Source organism: Ziziphus jujuba, chromosome 9 (genome assembly GCF_031755915.1).
Source record: "Ziziphus jujuba cultivar Dongzao chromosome 9, ASM3175591v1".
NCBI classification, from domain to species: domain Eukaryota; kingdom Viridiplantae; phylum Streptophyta; class Magnoliopsida; order Rosales; family Rhamnaceae; genus Ziziphus; species Ziziphus jujuba.
In genome coordinates this window covers 23,061,249-23,088,952 of record NC_083387.1, presented here as the reverse complement: position 1 = coordinate 23,088,952, position 27,704 = coordinate 23,061,249, and the positions used below count along the sequence as shown (strand labels likewise).

General features: G+C 35.3%; 4 protein-coding genes and 1 pseudogene across 4 annotated transcripts; all 5 read left to right on the top strand.

Annotated features, from left to right (window-relative positions):
• The first annotated feature begins 2,463 nt into the window (after nucleotides 1-2,463).
• Nucleotides 2,464-4,548, top strand: LOC125424211 (probable amidase At4g34880; annotated as a pseudogene).
• Nucleotides 4,549-5,585: 1,037 nt separating this feature from the next.
• On the top strand, nucleotides 5,586-6,356 carry LOC107427588 (dirigent protein 4-like). Its single transcript, XM_016037976.3, has one exon. The coding sequence runs from the start codon at nucleotides 5,622-5,624 to the stop codon at nucleotides 6,192-6,194; it is 573 nt and encodes a 190-aa protein (XP_015893462.1). The 5' UTR covers nucleotides 5,586-5,621; the 3' UTR covers nucleotides 6,195-6,356.
• An 11,719-nt stretch (nucleotides 6,357-18,075) lies between these two features.
• LOC125424314 (dirigent protein 23-like) lies at nucleotides 18,076-18,845 on the top strand. The gene has a single exon (XM_048481380.2). The coding sequence runs from the start codon at nucleotides 18,105-18,107 to the stop codon at nucleotides 18,672-18,674; it is 570 nt and encodes a 189-aa protein (XP_048337337.1). The 5' UTR covers nucleotides 18,076-18,104; the 3' UTR covers nucleotides 18,675-18,845.
• Nucleotides 18,846-21,955: 3,110 nt separating this feature from the next.
• On the top strand, nucleotides 21,956-22,823 carry LOC125424373 (dirigent protein 22-like). Its single transcript, XM_048481619.2, has one exon. It carries the CDS (start codon nucleotides 22,004-22,006, stop codon nucleotides 22,577-22,579), a length of 576 nt encoding a protein of 191 aa, XP_048337576.1. The 5' UTR covers nucleotides 21,956-22,003; the 3' UTR covers nucleotides 22,580-22,823.
• A 3,836-nt stretch (nucleotides 22,824-26,659) lies between these two features.
• LOC107427544 (dirigent protein 22-like) lies at nucleotides 26,660-27,247 on the top strand. Its single transcript, XM_048481027.2, has one exon. It carries the CDS (start codon nucleotides 26,660-26,662, stop codon nucleotides 27,236-27,238), a length of 579 nt encoding a protein of 192 aa, XP_048336984.1. The 3' UTR covers nucleotides 27,239-27,247.
• The last annotated feature ends 457 nt before the right edge of the window (nucleotides 27,248-27,704 follow it).

The window sequence follows — 27,704 nt, the reverse complement described above, 5'->3', positions numbered from 1 at the left end:
TAAAGCTATTTGGTAGAGATTCCAAGATCATGTCTATCTTCATCTCTTGTTCCAGCTTAGCCCCCATCACTTCCGTAGTACTGATATGTGCCATCATCTTTAGACAATGGTCCCACACACTTCCTCCAGTCATACGAGTGTTCATTAATGCCCCTATAGCTGCTTGTCTAGCAGTACAGCTACTTTTAGCAAACATCTCATCTAGAGTCATAATTATTTCTGATACACACTCTAGATTATTAAGTTACTTCTACAGATGCTCTGTAACGCTAGCAAGAATATAACAGCGAGCTGTTATATTTGCTCGTTGCCAATCTTCAAATTGCTTCTTAGTTTCCCCTAAAGCATTAGCAGCAGGCTCCTGGGGTTTCGGAGTTGTTGTAATGAATTTAATTCTCTCAAAATCAAGGACAATATAGAGATTGGTTTTCCATAGCTCGTAGTTATTTCCATCCAATGGTTTTTGATTCAAAATTGTAACAAGAGGATTAAAGGATGTCATTTTCTGAAAATTAAAATGCACACATATTAACACGTAATCAATACAACAAACATACAAATATGTAGATCCCTTACACTATTTATTATTAATATTTATTGCAACAATAATTTAATTTCCATTACAAATACTTACGTTGGGCAAGACATTTGTAATAAATTAAACTTTGAACATGGTATGTTTTAATGTCCTACTAAGTTAGCTCCCAGGAAATGTGAGATAGGTCTCAGATTCCTTAAAAATCTACCTCCTTAGATAGAGCCCTCTTAGATAACACCAACACACACCACTCAAAATTGATTTACAAAATTAAAACTTTTTGAACCCAATATGTATAGTGTCCTATCACATGTCCAAATTGGACGTGCCGCTAGTCTACGGACTCGTATCGACGAGCACTTCACAACCATGCATGAGTCAAAGCTCAACCTTGCATGAATAAAAAGTCAACCCCGGCACCCCTTGGACAGTTTAGACCTCAACTTGTTTTGCTCATAACTTTCAAACCGTAGCTCCGTTTTCAACGTGCTACCAGTCTACGAACTCGTGCCAATGTGTACTTCGTAACGGTACCTCAGTCAACCTAGAATTCCAACCGGAACAAAAAGTCAACTTTTGACCCCTTGGTCAACGGTCAACCTCGGTCAACGTGCGAAAATTCCGACATGATTCGGGACGGGGTGTTACAATATTCATATAATTTAAACAATTATAAAAATAGAATAATTAATAGGCCATAATCCATGGTTTCCTAGAAAAAAAAATTACAAGCCCAATAGGGCTAAGAAGCCCAACTTGATACCTGGCCCGTTCTTCTCTTTTTCTTCTGATCTTGCAAGTCTATGGGATGTGGGCCATGTTAGAATTGGTTTCTAGGGTTTTTGGCCCAAAAACACAAAACCCTAACATGTCCTATATTGATCCCGAGCACCATAACCGCCACCGGCCGCCACATAAAACTCGGATCCTTACGAAATTTTACAGGGAGGTAGAAAACCATCCAAAGAACCATCCCACCAAATATTATCAAAATCCGACCATTCACACGCCCCCACGCGCCTTATGAATTCAGGCGCGTGAATCCCACTCTCAGCCACTTTGGATGGCGCGTGTAGGCGCATGAAGGTGTTTCCGGCGACCGTTATCCTCCCACCGGTCCTCCTTCGTGTCCTTCAACTGCTAATGGTGTTGGTTTATCAGGGCGCAGCTCCGATCCGCATGAAAAATATTGAACAGTAACGAGTATGCAATTTTTTTTTCGGGTACTTTTACATATTTTTCTAATAAATCCGAATTTACATATAAAAATTCAAATAAAATTGTAGGAAAAATAAATAAATAAATCAATCAAGGAGGAAACCCTAATGTTATGATTAGCCTCGTTCTTACATCCCAAAAAAAAAAAAAAAATACAAGCATCTACCATGGATTAAGACCAAAACCAAATCATTCATTCATAATACAAAAAATTATAAATAACATGAATAATAGAATACTAGGTGCCATATATCTAATATACATCACATATACATGAAAATAAAACTTGTAAAAAAAAAAAATAGATTCGATTTATCACACACCGATTCAATCACGGCTTTGATACCAATTGTTGGAATCATATATACAATGGAAGCCTGATCGAGATTGAATAAACCATGTGATAAATTATGTCATTATCCATTAATTTTACTAACCTTTATGTGCAGGACCTTCCAAACTATTTTCTAGTGACAGATCTGCGGGTGGACGCACCTGGTCACAAAAGAAGTAAGAGGGTTAATCTGAAAAAATCCTGAAACTCACAGTTTCTGTTTTTCTTTCAAGATGTTTTTAGTTCTCTACTGAGATTCTCAATCTCTAGAAAATAATACGTAAAACCTCTTTTTTTGAGGCTAGTAAGCAGTGTATTTATACACTGCTAACCCTAATCCTCCTAGAGTTTCATAACACCTTAGGCCCACTTAATGGGCTCTTTCTTGTATCTTAATAATCAGTTAAATGGGCTCTGTCATTTAATAAGCTAGTTTGGGGATCCCACGACCCATTATTAATCAAGATTCCTGATCATGGATTAGCTTGCTCCAAGAGTATAAATCCAACACTTTCAAAGAGAACCAAGTCACTTCGAGACAACTCGTTGAGTTCTACATTGAAGAAATCAACTGGCTCAACCCGATTTTTAATAGGGTCATAGAAGTGAACCCAGATGCGGTTTACGTAGTCGACAAGGCTGATGTGGAATGGAAGGCTAACTTCTATGGCTCGCTATCTAAATTGCATGGCATTCCAATTCTTGTGAAGGATCTAACTGGAATCAAGGATAAGCTCAATACTACTGATGGCTTGTATGCGTTGCTTGGCTCAGTGGTGCCTCGGGATGCTGGTGTTATAAACAAGTTGAGAAATGCGGGTGCAATCATACTAGGAAAGGCCTATTTAAACTAGTGGTCCAAGTTTAGATCGCTTAATGTACCCTATGGCTGGAGTGCGCCAGAGGTGGCCAAGGAAAGGTTAGTGCACATGTAGTCTTTATATACGTTGACCATTTCATGTTGTAATAAATGATTTTTAGAAAATGGACTATCATTAAATTTTGGACCATGATTGTTACATATAGAATCCATATGTTCTATCAGCAACACCTTGTGGATCTAGCAATGGATCATCAATGTTAGTTGCAGCAAATTTGGTAGCAGTATCATTGGGTACTAAAACCGACAGCTCCATTCTATGCCTGCCAGTTGTATCTCTGTAGCTAGGGCTATCCCTATCATGCCAACAAGACAGGACACTATTGGGTTAAGTTCTGTTAAAACCCCAATTTTAATGAAATTTACGTTAATGTTTATGAATAATATTTTTAAGAATAGTCTGTTACAGTCTAAATAATGAGTTTAATGTTTAATTGAACTAGGCCAATCAGCAGGATCGTATCGGATGCTGTCGTGGTTCTTGATGCCATTGATGGATTTGATAACAACAGCCAAGTGACTAGTGAAGCATCAAAGTACATTCTGCCTGGTAGTTATGAACAATTCCTCAAAGTTGATGGTCTACATGGCAAGAGATAAGGTATAGTTAGGGACCCTTTCTTCACTTCCGGAACTGGATCTTCCCAAACAGAAGCATTTAAAATCATTTCCAAACTTTAAGGTATCAGACTGCAGTGAACTACCTAAATCATTTAGGATTAACCAAGAGAGTTGCTGAATCTATAATTGATGTTTGTATCGATTAATTACAGTTCACCTTTTTTAAGTTCTAAACAAAATGGATTAATTTCTTCATATTAGATTCTATTTTGCCTAATGATGATCATCAACATTGACAAAATAGTGAAACTTATTAACAATGTGATGAATACACTTAATTCTGTTGATTATTAAAGGGAAAAAAGTGCAATTTTGATTGACAATTTAGAAATAGCCAACATTTACGAAATCTTGAAATCCATGGCAAGCAGAAGCAATAGCCTTACTGGCCAAGTTCAAATTATCCTTGAATCAATATCTACAGAACTTGGTGATTTCCCCTGTTCAATCCTTTGCAGATGTGAAAGCCTTTAATGGAAGGTACCCAGATTTGGTATGTATATATTAAACCATGAAACAGAAATAAATAAATAAATAAAAGAGTTCTTTATTTTGTTATTTCCACTAAAAATTGGTGCACTGGGTTTTGTGTAGGAAATGACGGAGGAATATGGGCAAGAAATATTTCTTGCAGCACAAGCCACAAATGGAATTGGGGACGTAGAAAAAGCTGCAATATTGAATTTGGAAAGACTGAGTAGAGAGGGATTTGAAAAGCTGATGTTAGAGGAGAATCCAGTTGCATTAGTGAGTCCTGGTCCTGATGTTTCACCCGTGCTTGCAATTTGGGGATTTCCAGGAATTAATGTGCCTGCTAGATATGACAGCGATGGTGTTCCATTTGGGATTAGTTTGGGGGGTTTAAAAGGTTCAGAGCCTAAGCTAATTGAGGTTGTATATGGTTTTGAGCAAGCCACCAAAGTTAGGAAGCTATCCATGAATCCTGAAATAACGTGATGTGAAATCATCTATATATTAGCCAGTAATATTTATGAATAAATGCCTCTATTAGTTAAGAAATCACGATCCTTAATTTTTCTTTCAATTTGTCCTAACTAGGGAACAATATAAGGTCTCAGTTATTAATCAAATATATATATATATATATATATATATCATTTTTAGAGTTAACGGTTAACCACTAATTGCTTGAGTAATAATTTTGAATTTAAATTTCTACATTTAAAAAAGGAACGAAAAAACTATCAAATTTAGTTGTTACTTTGAAATTCTAAACAATTGAAACACAAAATTGTCTATTTTTCAGCACATAGATGACATATGGGTTTGCCAATGGAATAAATTTCTGGTGCTCCGAAGTACCAACTCCCGTTAAAAATATATGTTCTTTTCTGTCTCGGCTTAATCTGATTAAATTGTTCGATTAATGTCATTGCATCCTATTAGCCGGCCCAATCGCCATCTATTTGATTGAACAGCTGTAGATTAGGAGAATGCACGATATTCTTCACTTGCCATTTTGGAAATATTTATGATCTTTGTCATTCATGTAAAAAAAGGGAATATATAGCAACCCAACCAAAAAAAAAAAAAAAAAAAGTTCTACAATATTAAACCAAAATCCGTATAATAATAATGATAGTATAAGGTAAATTTTTGGTGTATCTCTAAAATGCCAGAAAAACAAAAGTTAATTGCCATATTTGTTTGGCACTTTCTTTAAAAATCAAGAAAATCTGAGCAAATTAGCAAAGCAATGAATCGGAAAGAGTTATTTTCAGAAACTTTTTAACACTAATCCCGCTCTAGGATAGAATACAAATTTGATGAGCACATAAGGATAAGAAGTTTTAACCTTTTCTGTACCCTACCACTAAACAAAGATAAGTATCTATAAACATCTTGTATACATGATTTTGAGCCGTTGGATGAATTAAATTTTAGACTTTGTCAACGGTTAGGATCTTCTTGATTCAAAAAAAGAAAAAGAAATGTAACAAGCAGCATATATCTATAAAACCATATAACCTTAAGGCAAATCTCATACCCAAAAGAAAAAAAAAAAAAAAATGGAAGGAAGATTGATCATATTGGGATTGGCTTTGATCCTTATTAGCATTGCAACCATACCAGTAGCAGATTGTGCTTACCACTCTGAAACTCTGCCTAATGTCATGAAGGAGAAGATCACAAAGCTCCACTTCTTCCTTTTCGATATCCTCAGTGGCTCCAAACCAAGTGCAGTGGAAGTAGCCCGTGCCAACATCTCCAAAGGTGACACGTCACCGACGCCGTTCGGCAGCCTGTTCGCCATCGACGATCCTCTCAAAGACGGTCCCGAGGCGACTTCGAAGGTCATAGGCAATGCACAAGGGCTCTACGTATCATCATCAAGTCAGCCTGGCACATTGGGATTGGTGATGTATGTGGATTTTGGTTTCACCACCGGTAAGTTTAAGGGAAGCTCTTTCACCGTGGCTTCGAGAAATCCGGTGACGGAGGGTAAACGTGAGCTGGCCATCGTCGGAGGGAGAGGTGAGTTTAGGATGGCTAGAGGGTTTGCGAAGCTTAACACCTATTTTTTGAATACTACTAATGGTGATGCCATTATTGAGTATCATGTGACTCTCATTCATTATTGATGAGAAGGCATCCAGGAATATCTAAATTTGTTTCTTGATTATTATGACTAGAGTCTAGGAAACGGCTGATATAGAATTATATATAATAATGATGATGATTTATTATATGGTTGATCGAATATTACTATGGTAATACTAATATGATACTCTTTTGTGTATTAAGTGTCCATTCAATTTTACATATTTCCGTGGGATTCGCTTTCTTGAGACCAGCTTTCTTCACATAAACATATAATTTTGTTTTAAAAAAGAGAGAGAGAGAGAGAGTGAGAGAGAAAATAAATCAGACAAAGATATATATTGAAGAAAATTGCGATGATATTATGTTTTTTGTTTTTTCTATTTAAATGTGTGCGTAATTTGTTAATCTTAAATGTTGATTTGTTAATATTAATTTATAGTGGTTAGACTTTAGTAGGCATTTCAATTGACTACAAATTTAAATGTAATAAAAAATTCAACACAATTTGAAAGTTGTAATTAATCTGGTATTTATGATTTTTTTTCTCCCTTAATTTCGTAGTTATTATTTGTAGGATAACCTAATGGTAAAAATCATTATTTCTAAAGTAATGATCTGAGTTAGAATTCTCATATCTCCAAAATAATAATAAAAAATAAACTTTGAAGTTGTTGTTGCTGTTATCCATACAGGGATAATCCAATGGTAAAGAATCCTCTTACCTCCACAATAATTTAAAAAAATAAAGGAAAAAAAAAAACCTTTGAAGTTCTTATTGTTATTATTATTATTATTATTTTATATTAGGTTTTTCGCATTCAACATCATTGTTCACGAGATTTCCATATGAACCCACGAAATTACCACTAAAAAAACATTTTAGATAAATAAAATACAGATAATTAGGTAAAAAAATAAAAACCATCATATACCGAATGGCAAATAATTAATTTTACTAATTTAGGGTTCGGGGAATATTGCTTTCATCTAGTTTTGTACTCGATGTGAGATAATTACAAAAATCACTCCTATATTTTGGGTCCTCAATTAGGCTTCTTAACTTTTTTGTTTAAGCAAAATTTCACACTGATTCTCAAATGGCTGTTCGTTTAATTATGGAGCCTATTCTAGTTTGGATGTGAATTATTATTTTTGCTCTTATGTTGGAGGGTCCAACTTAGTTTCTCCAAGCACTTCAGGCTGACGTTTTCAATTCTTTTATTTAGCAATGAAAATCGTCTACCTTCATTTAAAAAAAATAAAAAATAGATAAATAAAATAAATAAATAAATAAAAAGAGCAATATTTTCACTTGGACTATAAATTATTCCCTAGAGTTTAACAAAATTGATTAACTAAAATGCAAATAGATAGCTTTTGTATAATTAAATTATAAAGTTTTCTTGCAGCAAAATACATACAAATTGTAAACAAAAATTACATATTATTCATTTTGTCTGGACGCTACAAGAAAATTGAGTATTTGCCACAGACTTTTTAGCACTGAGGAATGATCATGGCTAAAATAATTTTGGTCATATATGTAGTGATAATTTTTATCCATTACTACATATGTATTTTTTGATAAATGTACCAACTATATGTTAAAATTAAAATTTTGTAGTCATGGTTTAAAATATAAAAAAAAATATCCATGAAATTTTCATTTTTTTTAGCATATGGATAGGAAACTTAACTCCTAGATGGAAATAATATAATTTTAATAATATCCATGGAAATTTTTGATATTTCTTCATAATTTCCTTATAAATTTATATCAAAATATCCATATCCATATCAATTGCTTCACAATTATTTGGATAAAAAATCCACAATTTCAATAGAAATTTGGAAATTTCAAAAATTTCCATAAAATTTTTGGAAATATGATCTATTAAATTTTACTTTTTTAAAATTTTTTACCAAAAAAAATAAATATTAATGATGTTTGGTAAAACATTTTGCCATATTAACCTTATTGATATGTTTCTTTTACCTTTTAATTGTTTTCCAAAAATTAAAGAAAAAAAAATCACATTTAACAAATAATGTTCAAAATTATACCAGATAAGTCTATGTAGGATCCGTTTGGTATAGCAGATGAAAGTAAAATTTTGGTCAGTAGACCTTTCTATAATAGATCTTTTTGAAAAAAAAATTTATTAAAAAACTAATAAGTATTTGATTGTAAATAAAAAAACTGCATTAAATGCTTATTAAATTTTCATATAAGATAAAAAAAAAAAAAAAGAGTTTTTTTAGATAAGCTCAAAATTTGGGCTTTTCTAAAACAGTTTAAAAAAAAACTTATTTTTTGATCAATAAGTACTTATTGACTTTTGCCAAATATTTTTATTTTTTGATAAAAGAACTTTTAGTCGTCAAGTAGAGCTTTTAAGCCCAAAAAAAGCCCTGCCAAACAGAACCCTATTTCATTTTCAGACAAAAATTAGTATGACAAATCATAAGCCTATCTACCTATTATTATACTTTTATTACAATAATAAACTTTAAGATTTGTATAAATATTATAAAGTAAATAAAATTATTGTAACAGCCCAGACCACCCGCTTCAAAATATTGTCCGCTTTGGGTCCGACCCGCACGGTTTTGCTCTTCCCGACCCCAGAACAACGGTGGGTCACAGGAAAAGACCTCTTGAAGGGAAAGGTATCCACGCGCTTATAAGTCATGCTTCGTTCTCCTAATTTCTAACCGATGTGGGATGTTACAATTATAATGTAGATGAAAATTGAAAAAGATGTAGAAAATATATTATTTGCAAACTAAACCAATAAAAAATAATAGTTATGCATAAAGTTAATATATATTATACAATGATTATTATCAGCTATCACATTTAATACAAGATCTATATATAATTGGCATATTAACAATTATATGCAAATTATCAAGGAGACATACATTTTAATAAGTATTTTTCACATCTCATATCTTAAAATGAGAATGAGAAAAAAAAGTAATAATTTTTAACTATCCAAATGTTTTATATAATATTGTGATGTTATTTATGAAATATAATGTACTTATAATAGTTATTTTATATACTTAACGTAATAATAATTTTATTAAATATGTATTCAATTTTGCATATTTTTATTTATAATGGTAGATTTGTGGATATTAATGTTTACCACAAATCAAATAATTAACAGAAATAGAGTATCCATTTAATATTTTTCAATTTTTATAGTTAATTTGATAATTAATTAATTAAATAAGTTAATGCTAAAGTTTTGATAAAATATTTTTTAAGTAAATTTATGTCAACTTCTGTCATTTTTTATTAATTCTTATGGATATTCAATAATTTTTTATATTTTCATGAACATTTTTATATTTTAAACTTTCAATATCTCTATCCAAATATAGAAATTTTGAGCCTTGTTCATTGTAAACACTTAATATATATAAATTGTTTTTATTAATTAATTAGGCGCAACATGTTAATTTGTTGCATATTGGATGCAATGACACATGCAAGGGAACATGCTACAGGAACAAAGGATCCATTTTTTTAACGTCTTTCAATTAATTGCATTTTTCATGTGTAAGCATTAACAAGGAATCTAACTTATATAGGAACTTTTCTTCAAAAAACAAACAAAAACAAAATAAAACATCAATAGGAACTCAAAAGAAAAAAGGGAAAAAAAATAGTAGGAATATTATTTACTCACAGCCTCTCTAAACAAAATGATAACGACTACAAAAGTTGCAAAAAGAAAAATGTTACTCTTGTAGTTTGAGCATTGTTGGACGGTGTCTTAATTTACTTTTTTAACTCTAATTTTGACAGTCCTTGCAAGACAATTTTTCCTCCATCAATGACTCAAATTTGAATCCCTTCATCTTTAATATTGAAAAAAATATATACATTTTGATTTTGAGTTTGATACATTACCTTTTTTTTCAAAAATATTCACATGAATATGTTATATAGACAGTATATTTGAGTTACAAAGCTTTTTTTTTTTTTCTCTTTTTTTATTTAATAAAAGTGATGTTAAAATTTTTATAAAAAAAAGATAATATAAAGTTTGTAATAAAATTAATCGAATAGAACACGAACTAAGTTATTTCCTTTTAAAACATATTTACTTTCCTAATTCAAATTTACATTACTTTTTAATTCGTGTATGCAACCTTAAAAAACAAAAGAGTTGGTGAAGGTGATCAAATATATATGCACACTTGGAACCTTTATATAATGTAGCATCTTAATGTACTACCAAGCTCCTTGGTCCAGGCATTTCGTGACATGAAAAAAGTTGAAATTCTTGCTAATTATTTGTCCAGTGCACCCAACGTTGACCAGATTCATCACCCAATTCGCTGCCAATTCTTTGAAATATAATTTAACTACAAATAAACATAATGATTAAAAGATGAGTTAGGTTGGCTATATAAGACTTTGATTTGAGCCAACCCTCCCTCTTTTTTGATTTGAATCTAGATATCCTTCTGCTAAATACTGCGTTTTGAATATTTGAAGTTTAACGGGAACCACCAGCAGCATGTTCAACTAACGTTCCAAAATTTGAACAGACGAAAAAAAAAAAAAAAAACAGAGCACCAAATCATTGAGGCTAATCTCATTAATTTCTTGCTAAATCTAACAGCACTTATTTTCCTGAAAGTTCTAATGATGCTTTCCTGATTTATGTTTTACTACAAATGGGAATTATTCATTAGGCTGTTATAAATATGAATATGTTTTGCTTAATTTATTAGTTCTGATCTTTTTTGAGTTCAAATAATTACTCTTCGACCTTAGATTGGAAAAAAAATATATCATAATACTTAGGAATAATAAGTTTTTATTTTTTAATAAGGTTAACTATAGTTTTGTGCTCTCTGTTTTGTCCCCAATTTCAATTGAGCGTCCCAAATTTTAATTTATTTGAGTGTCCCAAGTTTCATTTTGATTTTAAAAACAAAATGAAAATAAAAGCGCTCAATCTAAAATTTTGAAACGTGGAGCACTTAATTAAAATTCGGAGCAAACTAGAGGGCTCGAAAGCAGTTAACCATTTTAAATATATTCCACATGCTTATCCCTCCCGCACAATAGATTTTTGAAGCTACATATATATACACACACGCATAGTGTAAGAGTCATACACTCCTCCGCATTTTGATTGTAAATACCAAGCCAAGTTCATCCAGGGTCATTAGTCAAGCCCATGGTTACTTGCTTGGATCTCTAGCTTTTGTTATTCGAAATAGTGCCATTATGATTCCTCGTATATTTTGATATGTATTCCTGTCGGAATGAAAATGGCTCGATAAGCTCTTTGGAGGGGGGTGGCTAGTCGGCGAGTTGTTAGGCTAGACCACTAGCATAGGCGAGAACTTGTAATAGCGTGCTTGTAAACCTCTCTGCTGTTCTCTCCATCGAGACCGAATAAAACGAACGCATTTCTAGTTCATCGTATTGTTGCCTTGTTTACTGACCCCATTTTCTAACGATTGTGTGATTACATGCTTTATTTTATTGCTTGCTTGGTGCATGCACAATACTAATATCGTGTGGGTTATTTGCTTGCGAGGGACATTAACGGTTGGCTTACTACCCGCGAGGGGCGAGTAAGCACCGCACGGCCCCGTTGTACGCTTAGAGCGGTGGGACCGTGACAGTTGGTATCAGAGCAAGGTTGGGAGTCACTCGCACAAGATGCCGAAGCTGACAAACGAAATGCGGTTCGATAACATCAACCAGCAGCTTGGGGAGCTTGCTGGCATTGTAAATGCACATATTAGAGGCCACAACTGGCAGGAGGCCTTCGAAAAGATGGAGACACTCGATGACATAGCCAGTCGAGTGAGCGCACTCGAGAGGAATCAAACCACATGGGGCAATACCGGCCCTTCGAGCTCCACTGCGGGTGAGCGAGATGGAGCAATGGAAGAGGCCATAGAGAGATTGATGTCTACGGTCAACGAACTGATGGAGGACTTTCGAGCCACCGTGGAAGCCCTAAAGATTGAAATGGGGCAAATAAATACCAAGCTCGCCATCACCATGCAAGCGGTAGAAAATCGACCTGCTGTCCCAATGGGCGGGGACTATGGATGAATGAAAGTGCCTGAGCCCTGAGCGTATGGAGGGGCACGAGATGCGAAGGAGCTCGAAAACTTTTTGTTTGATATGGAACAATATTTTCGAGCAATAAAACCGGATTCGGAGGAAACAAAGGTCACCATGGCTACAATGTACCTAACCAATGATGCAAAATTGTGGTGGCGATCTAAATACGAAGATATCAAGAACAACAGGTGCATCATTGACACATGGGACCAGCTACAGAAGGAACTCAAGAACCAATTCCTTCCCGAGAATGTGGACTACATTGCCCGACGACATTTGAGAGAATTGAGACAGACGGGTAATGTAAGGGACTACGTGAAAGCTTTCTCGGCCCTCATGCTCGATATACGCGACATGTCTGAGAAGGATAAGCTCTTCTACTTCCTGGAAGGGCTGAAACCTTGGGCTAGGACAGAACTTCAACGACAGAGAGTACAAGACCTAGCCTCAGCACTAGGGGCAGCGGAGCGCCTAATGGACTACTCAACAGAGAGCCCCATCAATAGAAGGCCCCAACCGTCTCCTTCGAATGCCAATAGCAGTAGACCCTTCAGGCCTGCCAATCTCCCAAGACCTGGGGGAAGCGACAATAGGAAACCTCCGAACACGAGAGAGCCTCCACCGCGGAACCCCAATGCATTCGGATTTAGACCCCGACCTCTTACATGTTTCCTATGTAATGGTCCCCACAGAGTGGGCGAATGCCCCCATAAGACCGCTCTTAGTGCTCTATAAGCATCTATTCGCTCCCAAGAGCACGAGGGAGGGCGAGAGGAGGTAGTAGAAGAAGGAGAAGACGACGCACAAGTGGGAACGCTGAGATTCTTGAATGCCCTTAATGGACAGGTCGTTCAGGCCAGGAAGACCAATGAGAAAGGTCTTATGTTCGTGGATGCGGCGATAAATGGAAAGGCCGCAAAGAGTGTGATGGTGGACACAGGTGCCACCCACAACTTTTGTTCAGAGATTGAAGCTCGAAGGCTGGGCCTACGCTTACAAAAGGATGCGGGGCAAATGAAAGCAGTAAATTCCAAAGCCTTACCTACGGTGGGCCAGGCGAAACAAGTGCCTCTCAAGTTGGGAACTTGGGAGGACCGGGTGGATTTGATTGTAGTACCAATGGATGACTTTGATGTAATCTTGGGAATGGACTTTCTAGTGAAGAAGAAGGCAATCCCTATTCCCGCCGCTAACAGCCTGTTGATGATGGGGGAACAAATAGGAGTAGTTCCCGTACAGAGGAAGCAACTGAACAACCCCAAACTTCTATCGGCCCTCCAATTTAAGAAGGGAGTAAGACGCAAAGAACCCTCTTACATAGCATTAGTGGTAGCGAGGGAGGGTGAAGATGATGAAACTACCCCTCCTATGGTGCTGGATGCCTTAAAATCATTCAATGATGTGATGCCGGACAACTTACCAAGGAACCTACCTCCTCGACGAGATATTGACCACAACATCGAATTGATACCAGGAGTAAAACCTCTAGCAAAGGCACCCTATCGGATGGCCCCTCCTGAGCTGGCAGAGCTACGGAAGCAACTCGGGGAACTTTTGGAAGCAGGGTTTCTGAGACCCTCGAAGGCACCTTACGGCGCTCCCGTATTATTCCAAAAGAAGAAAGATAGAACTTTGCGCCTGTGCGTAGATTATCGAGCCCTGAACAAGGTCACGGTGCGAAACAAGTACCCGATCCCTTTAATAGCTGACTTGTTCGACCAGCTAAGCGGAGCCAAATTTTTCACTAAATTGGATTTGAGATCGGGATACTACCAAGTGAGAATCGCTGAAGGGGACGAAGAGAAAACCACCTACGTCACACGATACGGAGCCTTCGAATTCCTGGTGATGCCTTTTGGGTTGACGAATGCACCAGCAACATTTTGCACCCTCATGAACCAGGTATTTCGAGACTTCCTTGACAAATTTGTGGTGGTGTATCTTGACGACATTGTAATCTTCAGCCCTACCTTGGAAGAACATGTCGAACACATTCGAATGGTACTCCAGAGACTCCGAGAAAATCAATTATTTGTGAAGAAGGAAAAATGTGCTTTTGGCAGAAGACAAATCAAGTTTCTGGGACACATCATCGAGGAGGGGAAGATCCGTATGGACATGGAGAAGGTTAAAGCCATCCAAGAGTGGAAAACTCCCGCTAATGTGAAAGAACTTAGATCATTTCTGGGATTGGCAAATTACTACCGCCGCTTCGTAAAAGGATACTCGAAGAAAGCAACTCCCCTAACGGAATTGCTAAAGAAGGAGGTGCCTTGGGAGTGGAGCAAGGAATGTGAGGGCGCATTCCAGGATCTAAAGGAAGCTATGATGAAAGACCCAGTGTTGGCCCTGCCGGACATCACCAGACCCTTCGAAGTCCAAACCGATGCATCTGACTTCGCTTTAGGTGGAGTCCTACTCCAAGATGGTCATCCTGTCGCTTACGAAAGCAGGAAGTTATCAGCGGCAGAAAAAAACTATACGGCTCAAGAAAAGGAGATGCTTGCCGTAATTCATTGCTTAAGAACCTGGAGGCACTACTTATTGGGGTCAAGCTTTGTAGTAAAGACTGATAACTCAGCCGTTAGTCACTTCCTTACACAACCAAAACTGACCCCAAAACAAGCTCGTTGGCAGGAATTCATTGCGGAGTTTGACCTTCAATTCGAGCACAAAGCGGGGACCAAGAACCAGGCGGCGGATGCCCTAAGTCGCAAGACGGAGCTTGCGGCACTAAGGGTGGTGGCTAACATGGCTGTGAGTACTATCGCGAATTCAATGCGAGAGCTGATAAAGCAGCATTTAGGGGGAGATCAATGTGCCCAGAATATCCTCAAGCTGTGCAAGGAGGGAAAAACTCGTCAATTTTGGGAGGAAGATGACCTGCTGTGGACAAAAGGAAATAGGTTATTTGTCCCGAAGGCTGGAGACCTAAGAAAGATGTTAATGAGAGAATGCCACGACACTTTGTGGGCTGGACATCCGGGGTGGCAAAGGACGTATGCCTTAATCAAACAGGGTTATTATTGGCCACAGATGCGTGACGATATTATGGACTACATCCGAACCTGTCTTGTGTGCCAACAGGACAAAGTTGAGAGGCAGAAACCACAAGGGCTGTTGGACCCTCTATTCGTCCCGTCATGCCCATGGGAGAGTGTGTCAATCGATTTCATCACCAACCTTCCGAAGATCGGGGATCTTTCAAGTATTTTGGTTATTGTGGATCGATTCTCGAAGTATGCAACATTCATCCCTGCCTCAAAGTTCTGTACGGCCGAGGAAATTGCCCGCTTATTCTTCAAGTATGTGGTGAAATATTGGGGTGTGCCGCGCCACATTGTAAGCGATAGAGATGCCAAGTTCACGGGATCTTTCTAGACAGAACTATTCAAGCTTCTTGGGTCCCAGCTCAACATTTCCTCCAGTTATCACCCACAAACGGACGGGCAGACAGAAAGATTCAATGGCATGTTGGAGGAGTACCTACGACACTTTGTGAGTGCCAACCAGAAGAATTGGGCGCAACTACTTGATGTAGCTCAATTCTGCTTCAATGCACAGAAGGGATCTCCCACAAGTAAGTGCCCCTTTGAAATAGTTAACGGCCAGAAGCCCTTACTTCCACACACAGTCGATGAGTACCAAGGAAAGAATCCAAGGGCTTTCAATTTCACCAAAGAGTGGAAGAATAACATGGAAATAGCCAGGGCCTACTTGGAGAAGGCAGCAAATCGGATGAAGAAATGGGCAGACAAAGACCGGCGACCCCTAAAGTTCAATGCGGGGGATATGGTGATGGTGAAGCTAACTCGAGAGCAATTTCGCTGGCTAAGGGACAGAGACCCCAGGTTGATGAAAAAATATGAGGGACCAATGCCGATCATTGCCAAAGTAGGGAGGGCATCATATAAGGTGGTTACCCTAGGATGGATGAGAGTGCACCCGGTATTCCACGTCAGCAACCTCAAGCCATACTACGCCGACGAGGAGGATCCAGCGCGCAACACTCCAGCAAGAGCCGAAGTCAAGACCAAGCTGCCGAAGACAACCAAGGAAGTGGAGGAGATCCTTGCAGAAAGAACCAGAAGCGTGCATCGTCAGCCAGTACGAGAATACCTCATCAAGTGGAAGGGACTAGGAGAAGAAGAAACCAGCTGGGAGAAGGAAGGCAACTTAGCAGCCTACAAGCAGCAGATCGAGGAGTTCAAGGCAGCGGAGTCGTCGAGGGCGTCGATGGAATGAGTGGGGGAGGATGTAAGAGTCATACACTCCTCCGCATTTTGATTGTAAATACCAAGCCAAGTTCATCCAGGGTCATTAGTCAAGCCCATGGTCACTTACTTGGATCTCTAGCTTTTGTTATTCGAAATAGTGCCATTATGATTCCTCGTATATTTTGATATGTATTCCTGTCGGAATGAAAATGGCCCGATAAGCTCTTTGGAGGGGGGTGGCTAGTCGGCGAGTTGTTGGGCTAGACCACTAGCATAGGTGAGAACTTGTAATAGCGTGCTTGTAAACCTCTCTGCTGTTCTCTCCATCGAGACCGAATAAAACGAACGCATTTCCAGTTCATCGTATTGTTGCCTTGTTTATTGACCCCATTTTCTAACGATTGTGTGATTACATGCTTTATTTTATTGCTTGCTTGGTGCATGAACAATACTAATATTGTGTGGGTTATTTGCTTGCGAGGGACATTAACGGTTGGCTTACTACCCGCGAGGGGCGAGTAAGCACTGCACGGCCCCGTTGTACGCTTAGAGCGGTGGGACCATGACACATAGCTTTGGGCCCGACCAAATGAAAAACGTAGATCAAAGTTAACGAGAATTTGAAATTCCCTGTAAAATGGATTTTTCTAGTATTTGAAAAGTTTTTAAGAGTGGAAAAATATGTACCATGCAAAGTTATTGCCATCCGTGTTATTCTAATATCTTCTTACAAACTTGTTTTATATATTTTATTAAAGATAATTTTATGCTCAATTTTAAAACATAAATCAATATAATTAAGTTTTTATATTAAATTAATTTAATTACTTGTATATTTGAAAATTTTCATTACCAATCAAATACCAAAAAAATAAATATCCTGGAAATTGATTCTTATGAAACTAATCAGGGGTACACTATTTTCTTAGATTGATTTCCTTAAAATTTTAATACTTCTCAAGTAAAACTTTAAGGTTATCACTAATTGTTATTACCATTTATTTCAAAAAGTTGAATGATTTTGAATTTAAATTTTCACATATACAATAATAAAAAATAAAATCATGTAAATATGTTTTTAATTTTTAAAAAATAAATTCTATAATAAGTTTCTAATTGTATATTTAAGAAGAAAAAAAATTATTTATCATAATCAACAGTGAATAATCACTTAATGAAATTTACATAACAATTTAAATAATTACTATTAAAAAATTAAATATTAAAATATTAAAATAATAAATAATAAATAATAAAATTAAATATGTTAATTAAAATTTATAATATAAAATACTAATTATGACAATGATATCAAATTTCAGCAACTCGCAAATGTGAATGATTATACAATCTGAGGAGGTGAGGTCGTGCGGATCGGACTACCAATAACTGGCTAGTAGGACCCACCAAAAGGACCAGCCAATGAGCCAAAGCCACATATATTTCTTTCCATTTTAGTTCACCTGTTTTGAATCCCATACAAGACTTTTTTACACAAGCCCAGATGCTCCATCTATAAAGCCACTCTAGCGCCCTTGTCTCTTTTTCTTTGTCCCATAATTTGGCTCTTTCTTTAATCTGATTCTTTTATCTACCCGAATAACTGACAAATTTAAGCCATGGCAAAACTAGGCATAGCTCCTCTGATGGTTGTCATCTCTCTAATTGCGACTATTCCATTTCCACGGACTACCCAAAGCTTTGGGGTAGAGAATTGGGCCAACAAGCTTGATGCCGCCAAGGAGACAGTCACCGACATTCAATTTTATTTCCATGACACAGTCAGTGGCAAAAGCCCAAGTGCCATCAGGGTTGCACAAGCTACTAATACTGAGAAATCTCCAACCCTTTTTGGTGCTTTGCTTATGGCGGATGACCCACTGACTGAAACACCCGACCCGAAATCCAAGCTTCTGGGTCGAGCTCAAGGACTATATGGGTCGGCTTGTCAGGAAGAGCTTGGATTGATTATGGTGATGAACTTCGGATTCACAGAAGGTGTATACAATGGTAGCTCAATTAGCATTCTCGGTAAGAACTCGGCTTTGAATCCTGTCCGTGAGATGCCGATTGTTGGTGGTACCGGGCTTTTCCGATTTACACGTGGTTATGCAGTTGCGCAGACTCATTGGTTTGACATTGCCACCGGGGATGCGATTGTAGGACATAATGTCACTGTGGTTCATTAAGTAAAGCTTATATTAGTTTACATAGCTTTTTTTATGCACTGATTCCATCATATATATATATATATATATATATTATGAAATGTTATGGCTAAACTATGCCTAGTGGAATTTCAAGTTTGCCTCTATTCCATGTTTATTTGAGCTGGTCGCCTAGGTTCATCAGCCTCACAATTTTTATGTACGATTCACTTCCATGAAGGTTAAAGTTGGTTGCCTTTCTTTTGAAGTTCTTTCAAGGAAGCATTAAAAAATACAAATAAAAAAAGGTTTATTGATAGCTGTGTGGGGTCCTATTGCCTTTCTCTTAATAATAATTTTGTCAAATTCGAAAATGTAATGGAGCACCATGGTCTTACACAAAAAGTATACCTTTTTCCCTTTTGGGCTCTATTGCAGATATTGACTAGAATTTCTTTTGTGATAATGCAATTCATTTGACCCCAAAAAAAAAAAAAATATATATATATATATATATATATTGACTATTATGCCCCAAAATGAATGTATACATACATACACAATATATATATAGATACCAGAGTTTCTTCATGAAAATTTTCTCACACTTCTCACATGACCAGCTTATTTATTTATTTTTCCAAATAAATAACCATCTTAATTTGGAGAAGAAATTATAGATGACAATAACATCTTTTAATACATCCTGGATTTGATGAGACTTTGAAAAATCCCATTCTATTATTTTGCATGCATCCAAATATATATACATATATATCTATTATATTACGCGGTAATTGATATTTATTTTATTTTCTTTTTTGAAAAATGGCATGAATTATTTTCTCTTTGCTTTAATATATATAGTTAAGATTAACATGTACATACATTATAATCAGCAAATCACAGTAAAAAAAAAAAAATTATCACAAGTATATATGAAAAATATCCCCATATTTATTTATTTTATAAATAAATAACTGAACAATAAATGGGCAACTCGGCTCTAGTCTCTATCCCAATCACTAAAAAATTAAGCCACGTAAGTAACTTGTTGACCTTTGGACTTGTCGGTGGTCTGGTACAAGTACAATTAACTACGTTTTGGTCTTGTATGACTCATTAATTAGATTTTTCAAAAAATAATAAAACTTTCAATAGAAAATTTGTTTAAGGTACAAATATAGGGAAAGAATTTATTATTAATTAATTTAATATTATTGTAACTTTTAAAAGAATGTTAAGAAAATATGAATTCTACAATTTATGCCATGTGGAATTATTTTATGGTTTTGAGGATTTTGAAATTGGTGTGGTTTTAATGGTAAATTGGGCACTGTCAGGACCCGTCCAGAATTCCTCCTCCGGAACCCTAGACAGTCCTGATCCCAGGGAAATACCACCGAATCTTCCAACGGAAAATCCGGCAGCACCTCCCCTAAGGGATTTACTTACCACAAATTTACCTGCACTGAAAACACACTTCAAAAATATCCCCTTATTCCTCCCACAAACTACAAATTTAGAAGTGTGTTTTCAGTGCAGGGAATTTTGTGGTAAGTAAATCCCTTAGGGGAGGCTCTGCCGGATTTTCCGTTGGAAGGTTCGGTAGGGTTTCCCTGGGATCAGGACTGTCTAAGGTTCCGGGGAAGGAATTCTGGACGGGTCCTGACAATGTGTGTTAGGTTTTGTACTTGACACCGATATTAAATTGCTATTTATATTTACCAAAAAAAATATTTACTGGCTATGTATTTGTTTTGGTTAAAATATACTTAAGAAAAATGCTATATTTAATTGCTATTTATATGCAATAATGCAATGATCTAGTTACGTTTTGGTAACTTGACATCAATTTGGAAGATGCCTTATTCACACCTTCAATTGTGGTTGTCCAATTTGACCCAAGTTATTAGTGAAATAAAGAATAACAACTCAAACCCGTCTACGTTTCAAACTATAATATTATATTATTTATTTGATCTCCTTCTATTTTTTTTTTTTTTAATATATTTGCTCTCTCGAAATTAAATTAGGTGATCTTTGGACCATCTATTTTTATATGATTTTTTTATAAATTTTTTAATATGTTATAAAAGTAGAATAAAAAAATTAAAATATTAAATCACATTAATTATTTTAAAATCACATCAATACTTTTTTACTACGTGTTAAGAATAGAATTTGTAAAAGGATCATATAAAAATAGGTGATTCAAAAACCATCTATTTTTTTCTGCTCATCATTAAATGGTATGAATTTTAATTTTGGACTTTAGGAATCCTTTTGAAATTCTAAAGAAAGTGAATAATTTAGAATTTTAAGAATTATTATATTAATATATATATATATATATATATTTAAATTTACTTTGATGAACCGAATTAATGAGAATTGTTTTTAAACTGAGAAGCAAAAGTTAATCTTTTCAGTCCTTTTCACTAATGGTTAATAATGACAGAGAAATCCTACATGATGTGGAAAGATCTAAGCCTTTAATAATTTGGACATGTAACCCAAAAAATTGTACCTAGTACTGTTTTTAAAAACAAATTAAAAAATTACCATAGTTTCCTCAATCGGCTCAGCCTGCAGTTGTAAAGCATGCATCTTCAAGCAAAATAATCATAAACTAACCAATAAAGAAAACAAACGTATGTGAAACACTTACAAAATGATTATCCATCGCAACAACCCATAACTCATAATCGAGACAACCAGACCACTCACAACTCGAGGAGTTTAAGTTGATCTAACACTGGGTATTATATAAAGTAACCTTATAGACACCAAAGATCTACTAATTATTTATAATTATGTGACAAAATGATGTGCTTGGATGATTAAAAAATTAAAATAATTTAAATATGGATAAGTAAATTATATAGGAAAAGCCATTTTATAAATGAATTTGATAAAGGTTTTGGAATCTCCAGCAATATTATTATTATTTTACATATAATTTTTGGCAAAAAAATCTCGGGGACTTGAAGAATCTATAAGAATTAAGAGCTGCTATAGCCTCTCCACTTGGTTACCCACCTAGGTTGCAAATTCAATATGATTTGGACAATAATTTTCCCTCTAAAACAACTCCAACTTTCCTTTTCTTCGGATGGGGCTCATTAATTCCCCAATGATCATCAAAAACCCATCAAGACCCTTTGATGAGGTTGGCCCACCTAAATGATCAATTGGTTAGGGTGTCTCCAGTTCGATCAATTCTTTGGGGCCCATTACCTATGATTCCCAGCTAAGATACACTAATCCCACTTAATTATAAAATAGACATAGCTAGCCTTCATTTTTGCATAACAAAAAACACACCCAAAAAATAAAAAATAAAAACAGAGAGAGAGAGAGAGAGATAAATGGCAAAGCTTGCTCTAATGCTTTCCTGCTTGTTCCTTGGCATGGCAGTACTAGTGGTGCATAGCACCAATATTCAAGGACCAAAAGAGATCGACGAATGGTTCAAAACTCTGAACAACTCGAAAGAGAAGCTGACAAGGCTCCACTTCTACTTCCACGACGCCATTTCGGGCAAAAACCCTACCGCAGTGAAGATCACCGAACCCGCCGACGGTTTCCGATCACCGACTTCCTTCGGCCAAGTAGACATGATCGATAACCTTCTCACCGAAGGTCCGGAGCCTGATTCGAAGCCAGTGGGTCGAGCTCAGGGTCTTTATGCATATGCATCTATGGAGGAGTTTGCTTTGCTTATGGTTATCAACTTTGTTTTCACCGGTGGTGACTATAACGGAAGTTCTCTCGCCGTTTTGGGCCGCAACCCTGTTCGTCATCAGCTTCGCGAGATGCCGATCATCGGCGGCACTGGTGTTTTCCGGTTGGCACGCGGTTCTGCCACCGCCAGGACTTATTCTTTTGAATTGGAATCCCTTGACGCTATTGTTGAGTACGATATTGCAGCTATACATTATTGAGTGTTGATCAAGACCAATAAAAAGCATATATCTTTGTTTGTGGTTTTGGGATTATACATATATTTTGTAAAATTTCTGGGTTTGGTTTCATCAAGATTTGGTAATTGATTATGTCACGTGTGTGATTGTCAATTATGTCTTGTTTTTAATTCTTGCATGCTTGTGGGTTTAACTTTAAGTAATTAGTTTGTTTGTTGTATTATTAATTTATTATTTATGGATAGAAAATTATATCTTGATGCTCTCTGAACAACTTATCAGAATCTCTCAAAAGTTGCACTATTTGACTATAAACTTCCTAAACCTTCAGCTTGATAGCTTTGATATATAGTACCCATTTCACCACTTTGAGATGTAGTTCTAATATTTAATCCTCTCCCAATGGCCAAAGCCTATAGTAGCTACGAGTACGACCTAAAATATAGTTTCCTACCACTGAGCATTGTGCTTTAATGAAAAATGTATTCATATATCTTTGGTTAAGGCATGGATTAATTCTCTACACACACCTTCCAGGCACCCAAATCTCAATAGTGCTAAGTTTAGATTCTTCCAGGCGCTCGATAGGTAAATTGTATCTGTATAACACTTGTACAATTATTAGAGTGATTATTCTAATTTTGTACCAATGGAGTACACTACAAAACTAAGCGATAAGGATCTATTTTCGGATATTGGACCTGTAGTCATTTTACTACATTGAAATGGACTATTTACTGATTCAGTGCATTCCAACATTGGAAACAAGCACCAAAAGTTAAACCCACCATGTTAATTATTGGGCCCAATACTTTCTGGGTGCCAGCATTCTCTACGTAATTTCTAAACTATACGATATCATGTATATTGTTCACTCCTTTAGACTTTTCTATCGAGGTTTTATGAACATAACCATGTAACATTCTAATTCAGAAAAAAAAATTAAAAAAAAAAATCCATGCAACATTCAAATATTGAGAGCTTAAAAAATAAATAATACTTTTCTATAATCATAATTTTAATCCAAAAAAAAAAAGGTTTAAAAAAACGAACAGAAGCAATTAACAATATTGCCCCTTGTTCTCTTTGATTTATTTATTATTATTATTATTTTATCAATATTGTGAATACAAGAAGTTCTTATTTTTGCAATTATTTTGAGAGAAAGTTTTGGTCGGTTGTAATCCCTAGTGGACTTAAAAAGTGAAGAAAATGTGTGATACGAAATGCTCATTATCGATGGACCACAACCCATAAGAAGCCAGGCGGCCGAACATCGTAACTTGCAAATTAGTGCAATTATTTTTGCCATTGCTAAGTTGAACAGGATAATATTATATTAGAACATGTTGGAAAAACAACTACGAACTTAGTTTGCAAACTACCTAAAAGACCTGCGATCCTTACCCACACGGTTACCCAACTAGATTGGCAGATTCAATATTTGATAAGATAACAATTGTCCTTCACAATCAGTAAAGCAAGTTTATTGTAGAGGCTCATAAATTCCCTCTCATAATAAAAAATAAATAAATAAATAAAACTAAACTAGCAAATGTGGTTTGGTTATGTGGTTGGTTTTTTATTTTCTATTTTATAATTTACTTATTTCAATGTTTGTTAGTTTTAGTCAAAGTTTGTTTGATATTTCAATTAATTAATTTTTTTATTTATAGTTATTTAAGATATTTAATAAATTTTAGAACTACCAATCAATACCAATAAACATTTATGACAATTAAATTAAAAAATAAACAAAAGCAAAATTAAATTAAAAAAAAATACAAAAACCGTGTTACTAAACAATACTTAAACATGATCTAAAGTTGTTTCAGGAGTACTGCAGTGCCTCCAGTTAAGCCATCAATTAGATCTCTGGTAGACAACCATCTCTTACTCTATATATCCATTAAATATATATATATATATATGATAATTCTAAACAAAATTGGGTCTTCCTCTATCATAATTCATAACCATCTCTTACGATATCCACTAAAAAGGCGTATTAGCTCTTCATTATATGTAATTCTCTGCCAAGACCTACTGTAGAAACGACCTAAAATATAGCTCCCTACCACCGAGCATTGTGGTTTAATGGGAAAAGTGCTCATTATCTCTGCTTAAGAGTTAAATTCTTAATAGAGAGATTCGATTTATATTGTTCCCATGGAGTATGCTCTTCCAAGTCTAAATTACTACCATAAAGGATCACCAGCTCACCAATCACTATGTTAAATATTGAGCTCAATTTAGAAGTGCTACGACAATGGTACGGTTTCTAACGTGCCATTTTGAACACAAGGCTTGTAGCGGATCATATACGGGCCTTAAATATGGATCCATCGGTTAGGCACCGTACAAGTCCGTAATTGACAGTACACGGATCTATCAGACATTATCTAATTTATAGATAAATATAATTATATATATATATATATATATATTTTTTTTTTTTTCTAGTTCATCAATATAATACTTTATGATCTTAATATTTAGTTCCATTTAGACTTTTTAGTAGTTTATTATCATATTTCTACTTATTTAAGTTTTTTTTTATATTATCTAAGTAATTAATTAAATGCATTGACACAAATACAAAATGTACCTATGTAAATATAAAATAAAATATGTTTCAAATCTATATTCCTCCAAGAATAGATATAAATAGCTTATCAATTAAGCTAATTTCACTTTGATGACTAACATGCCTCTTACCTTCTATCTAGTAACAAACACAATTGTAATCATTTATATTGGTTTTTTCTTAGGACGATGAGGTAAGCTTTTCCATATTGTTGCATTCTTTACATTTAAATGGGCTGAACTGGTATATGAAGAATTTTTTACACCTTAGGTCCAACAATATCCCAGTGCCTCACTGCTTACATACCCATTTTCTATACTAAACTGACAAAAAAAAAAAAAAAAAAAAAAAGAGGAAGTTCCTATTTATATATTAAGATTCTATAAATGAGAACATAGGAAAAGCATTAATAAAATAAAATAAAAAAATCCTACTATATTTTTATTATTAAATTTCCGCTCAACTTTTTTTTTTTTTTAAATCAATTTCTATCTTGAAATATGGTATGATATCATGCATATTGGTCACACCCTTAGGCTTATGGTGAAAGTTTGACTGAATTAACCAAACAATCAAATAGATAGCTTATATAATAATACATTTCTAAATCATGTTTTTTTAAGGAAATTGAAACAAAAAAATTACATATGGCCTTGTTCGTTGAAATTTTTTATCATAATATTATTGTTCCAAAAGTTATTATTTTTGCGATTATTTAGAGAGAAAAGAGTTCTTGCTCGGTTGTCATCCCTAGTGGCTGAAGATCACTTATAAAGTGAAGAAAATGTGAAATACGAAATGATCATTATCTTTGGAAATTAAGGACCATAATTCCATACGAAGGCAAGCTTGGCTGCTCGATTCTAACCCTACAAATTTATTGCAATTACTTTTTCCCATTTTTATATTTGAGCTAGACAAATATTACACTACAACATATTCTTGGAAAAACAAATACAAAACTTGGATCGCAAACTACCTAAATTCCATACAAAGGCAAGCTTGGATGCCTTTATTTGACCCTACAAATTTAGTGCAATTATTCGATCCCATTTTTATATTTGAGTTAGACTAATTTTATATTACAACATGTTTTTAGAAAAACAAATACAAAACTTGGATTGCAAACTACCTAAAAGACATGCTATCCTCACCCACATGGTTACCAAGCTAGGTTGGCAGATTCAATATTGATAAGATAGCGATCATCCTTCACAACTCAATAAGCAAAGTTCATTGTAGAGGCTCGGAAATTCCCTCCCATAATAAATAATAAAAAAAACCACCCAGCAAAACCTACCGCTAAACGGTCTGTTTCAAAAGCAGAACTAGTGCCTCCCAATTATATTTTTCTCTCCCTAGATCAACCATCTCTTACGAAATCCATTAAAAAAGGAAATAACATTATTCATCAGCAAATGTTGGGTTAATGATGCTGTTGCTTCGTGCTTCCTCTATAAAACATAGACTCGATTGGCCGGCATTTTCCACAGAATTACAGAAACAAAAACAAAATGGCGAAGCTTACTTTCTCTCTGATGCTTTTATGCTTTGTCTTTGCCATGGCAGTGGTGCAAAGCACCGTTCAAGGATTCGAAGAGAACAACCATGAATGGTTCCAAAAACTCCAAGATGCTAAAGAGAATCTGACCAAGCTCCATTTCTACTTCCATGACGTTCAATCCGGCAAAAACGCCACGTCGGTGAAGGTAGTTGAGGTGGCTAACACCTCTAAATCAGCCACCAGCTTCTTCGGCGAAGTAAACATGATCGACAACCTTCTAACGGAAGGTCCTAAACGAAGGTCGAAGCTGGTGGGTCGAGCTCAGGGGCTATATGGGTTCGCTTCTCAGGAGGAAATGACCTTGATTATGGCCATGAACTTTGTTTTCACTAGCGGCAACTACAATGGTAGCAGTCTTACCATTCTTGGCCACAACCCGGTTCTGCATCAGCTTCGTGAGATGCCGATCGTCGGTGGAACCGGTGTTTTCAGGTTGGCACGTGGTTTTGCGATGGCCAAGACTTTTTCTTTGAATACTAAAAGCGGTGATGCTATTGTTGAATATAATGTTACAGCACTACACTATTGAAAGATTGCAGTTCGGAGTTTTTAATGAATATTAATTAATTTTATCTCTCTCTTTTTATGGAAAAATAATTCTCTGGTTTAATAATGTAACACAAATTTGGATTTTTTTTTTTTTTTGGTTGTTTTTGCAAGAACAAATTCGGATGTTTAAGCTGCGTATAATTTATTCTTTTTCTTTCAAACAATTGTTTGAATAGTTGGTCCTTTTCTTTTTCTAGCTAAAAATCTTGTTAATTTATTATTAACTAATCATGTGCATTTGACAATTAATATTTTCTAGCTAAAAATCTTCTTTCGAACAACAATAGTTGGTCTTTTTTTTTTTTTTTTCCCTTTTTCTATGTAAAGATCTTGTTAATTTACTATTAATGATGTGCGTTTGACAATTAATATATACTAGTTGAACAACTTAAGTTGTTCGATGTTGCACAGTAGAATACGTTTATATTATATACATTTTGTTGCAA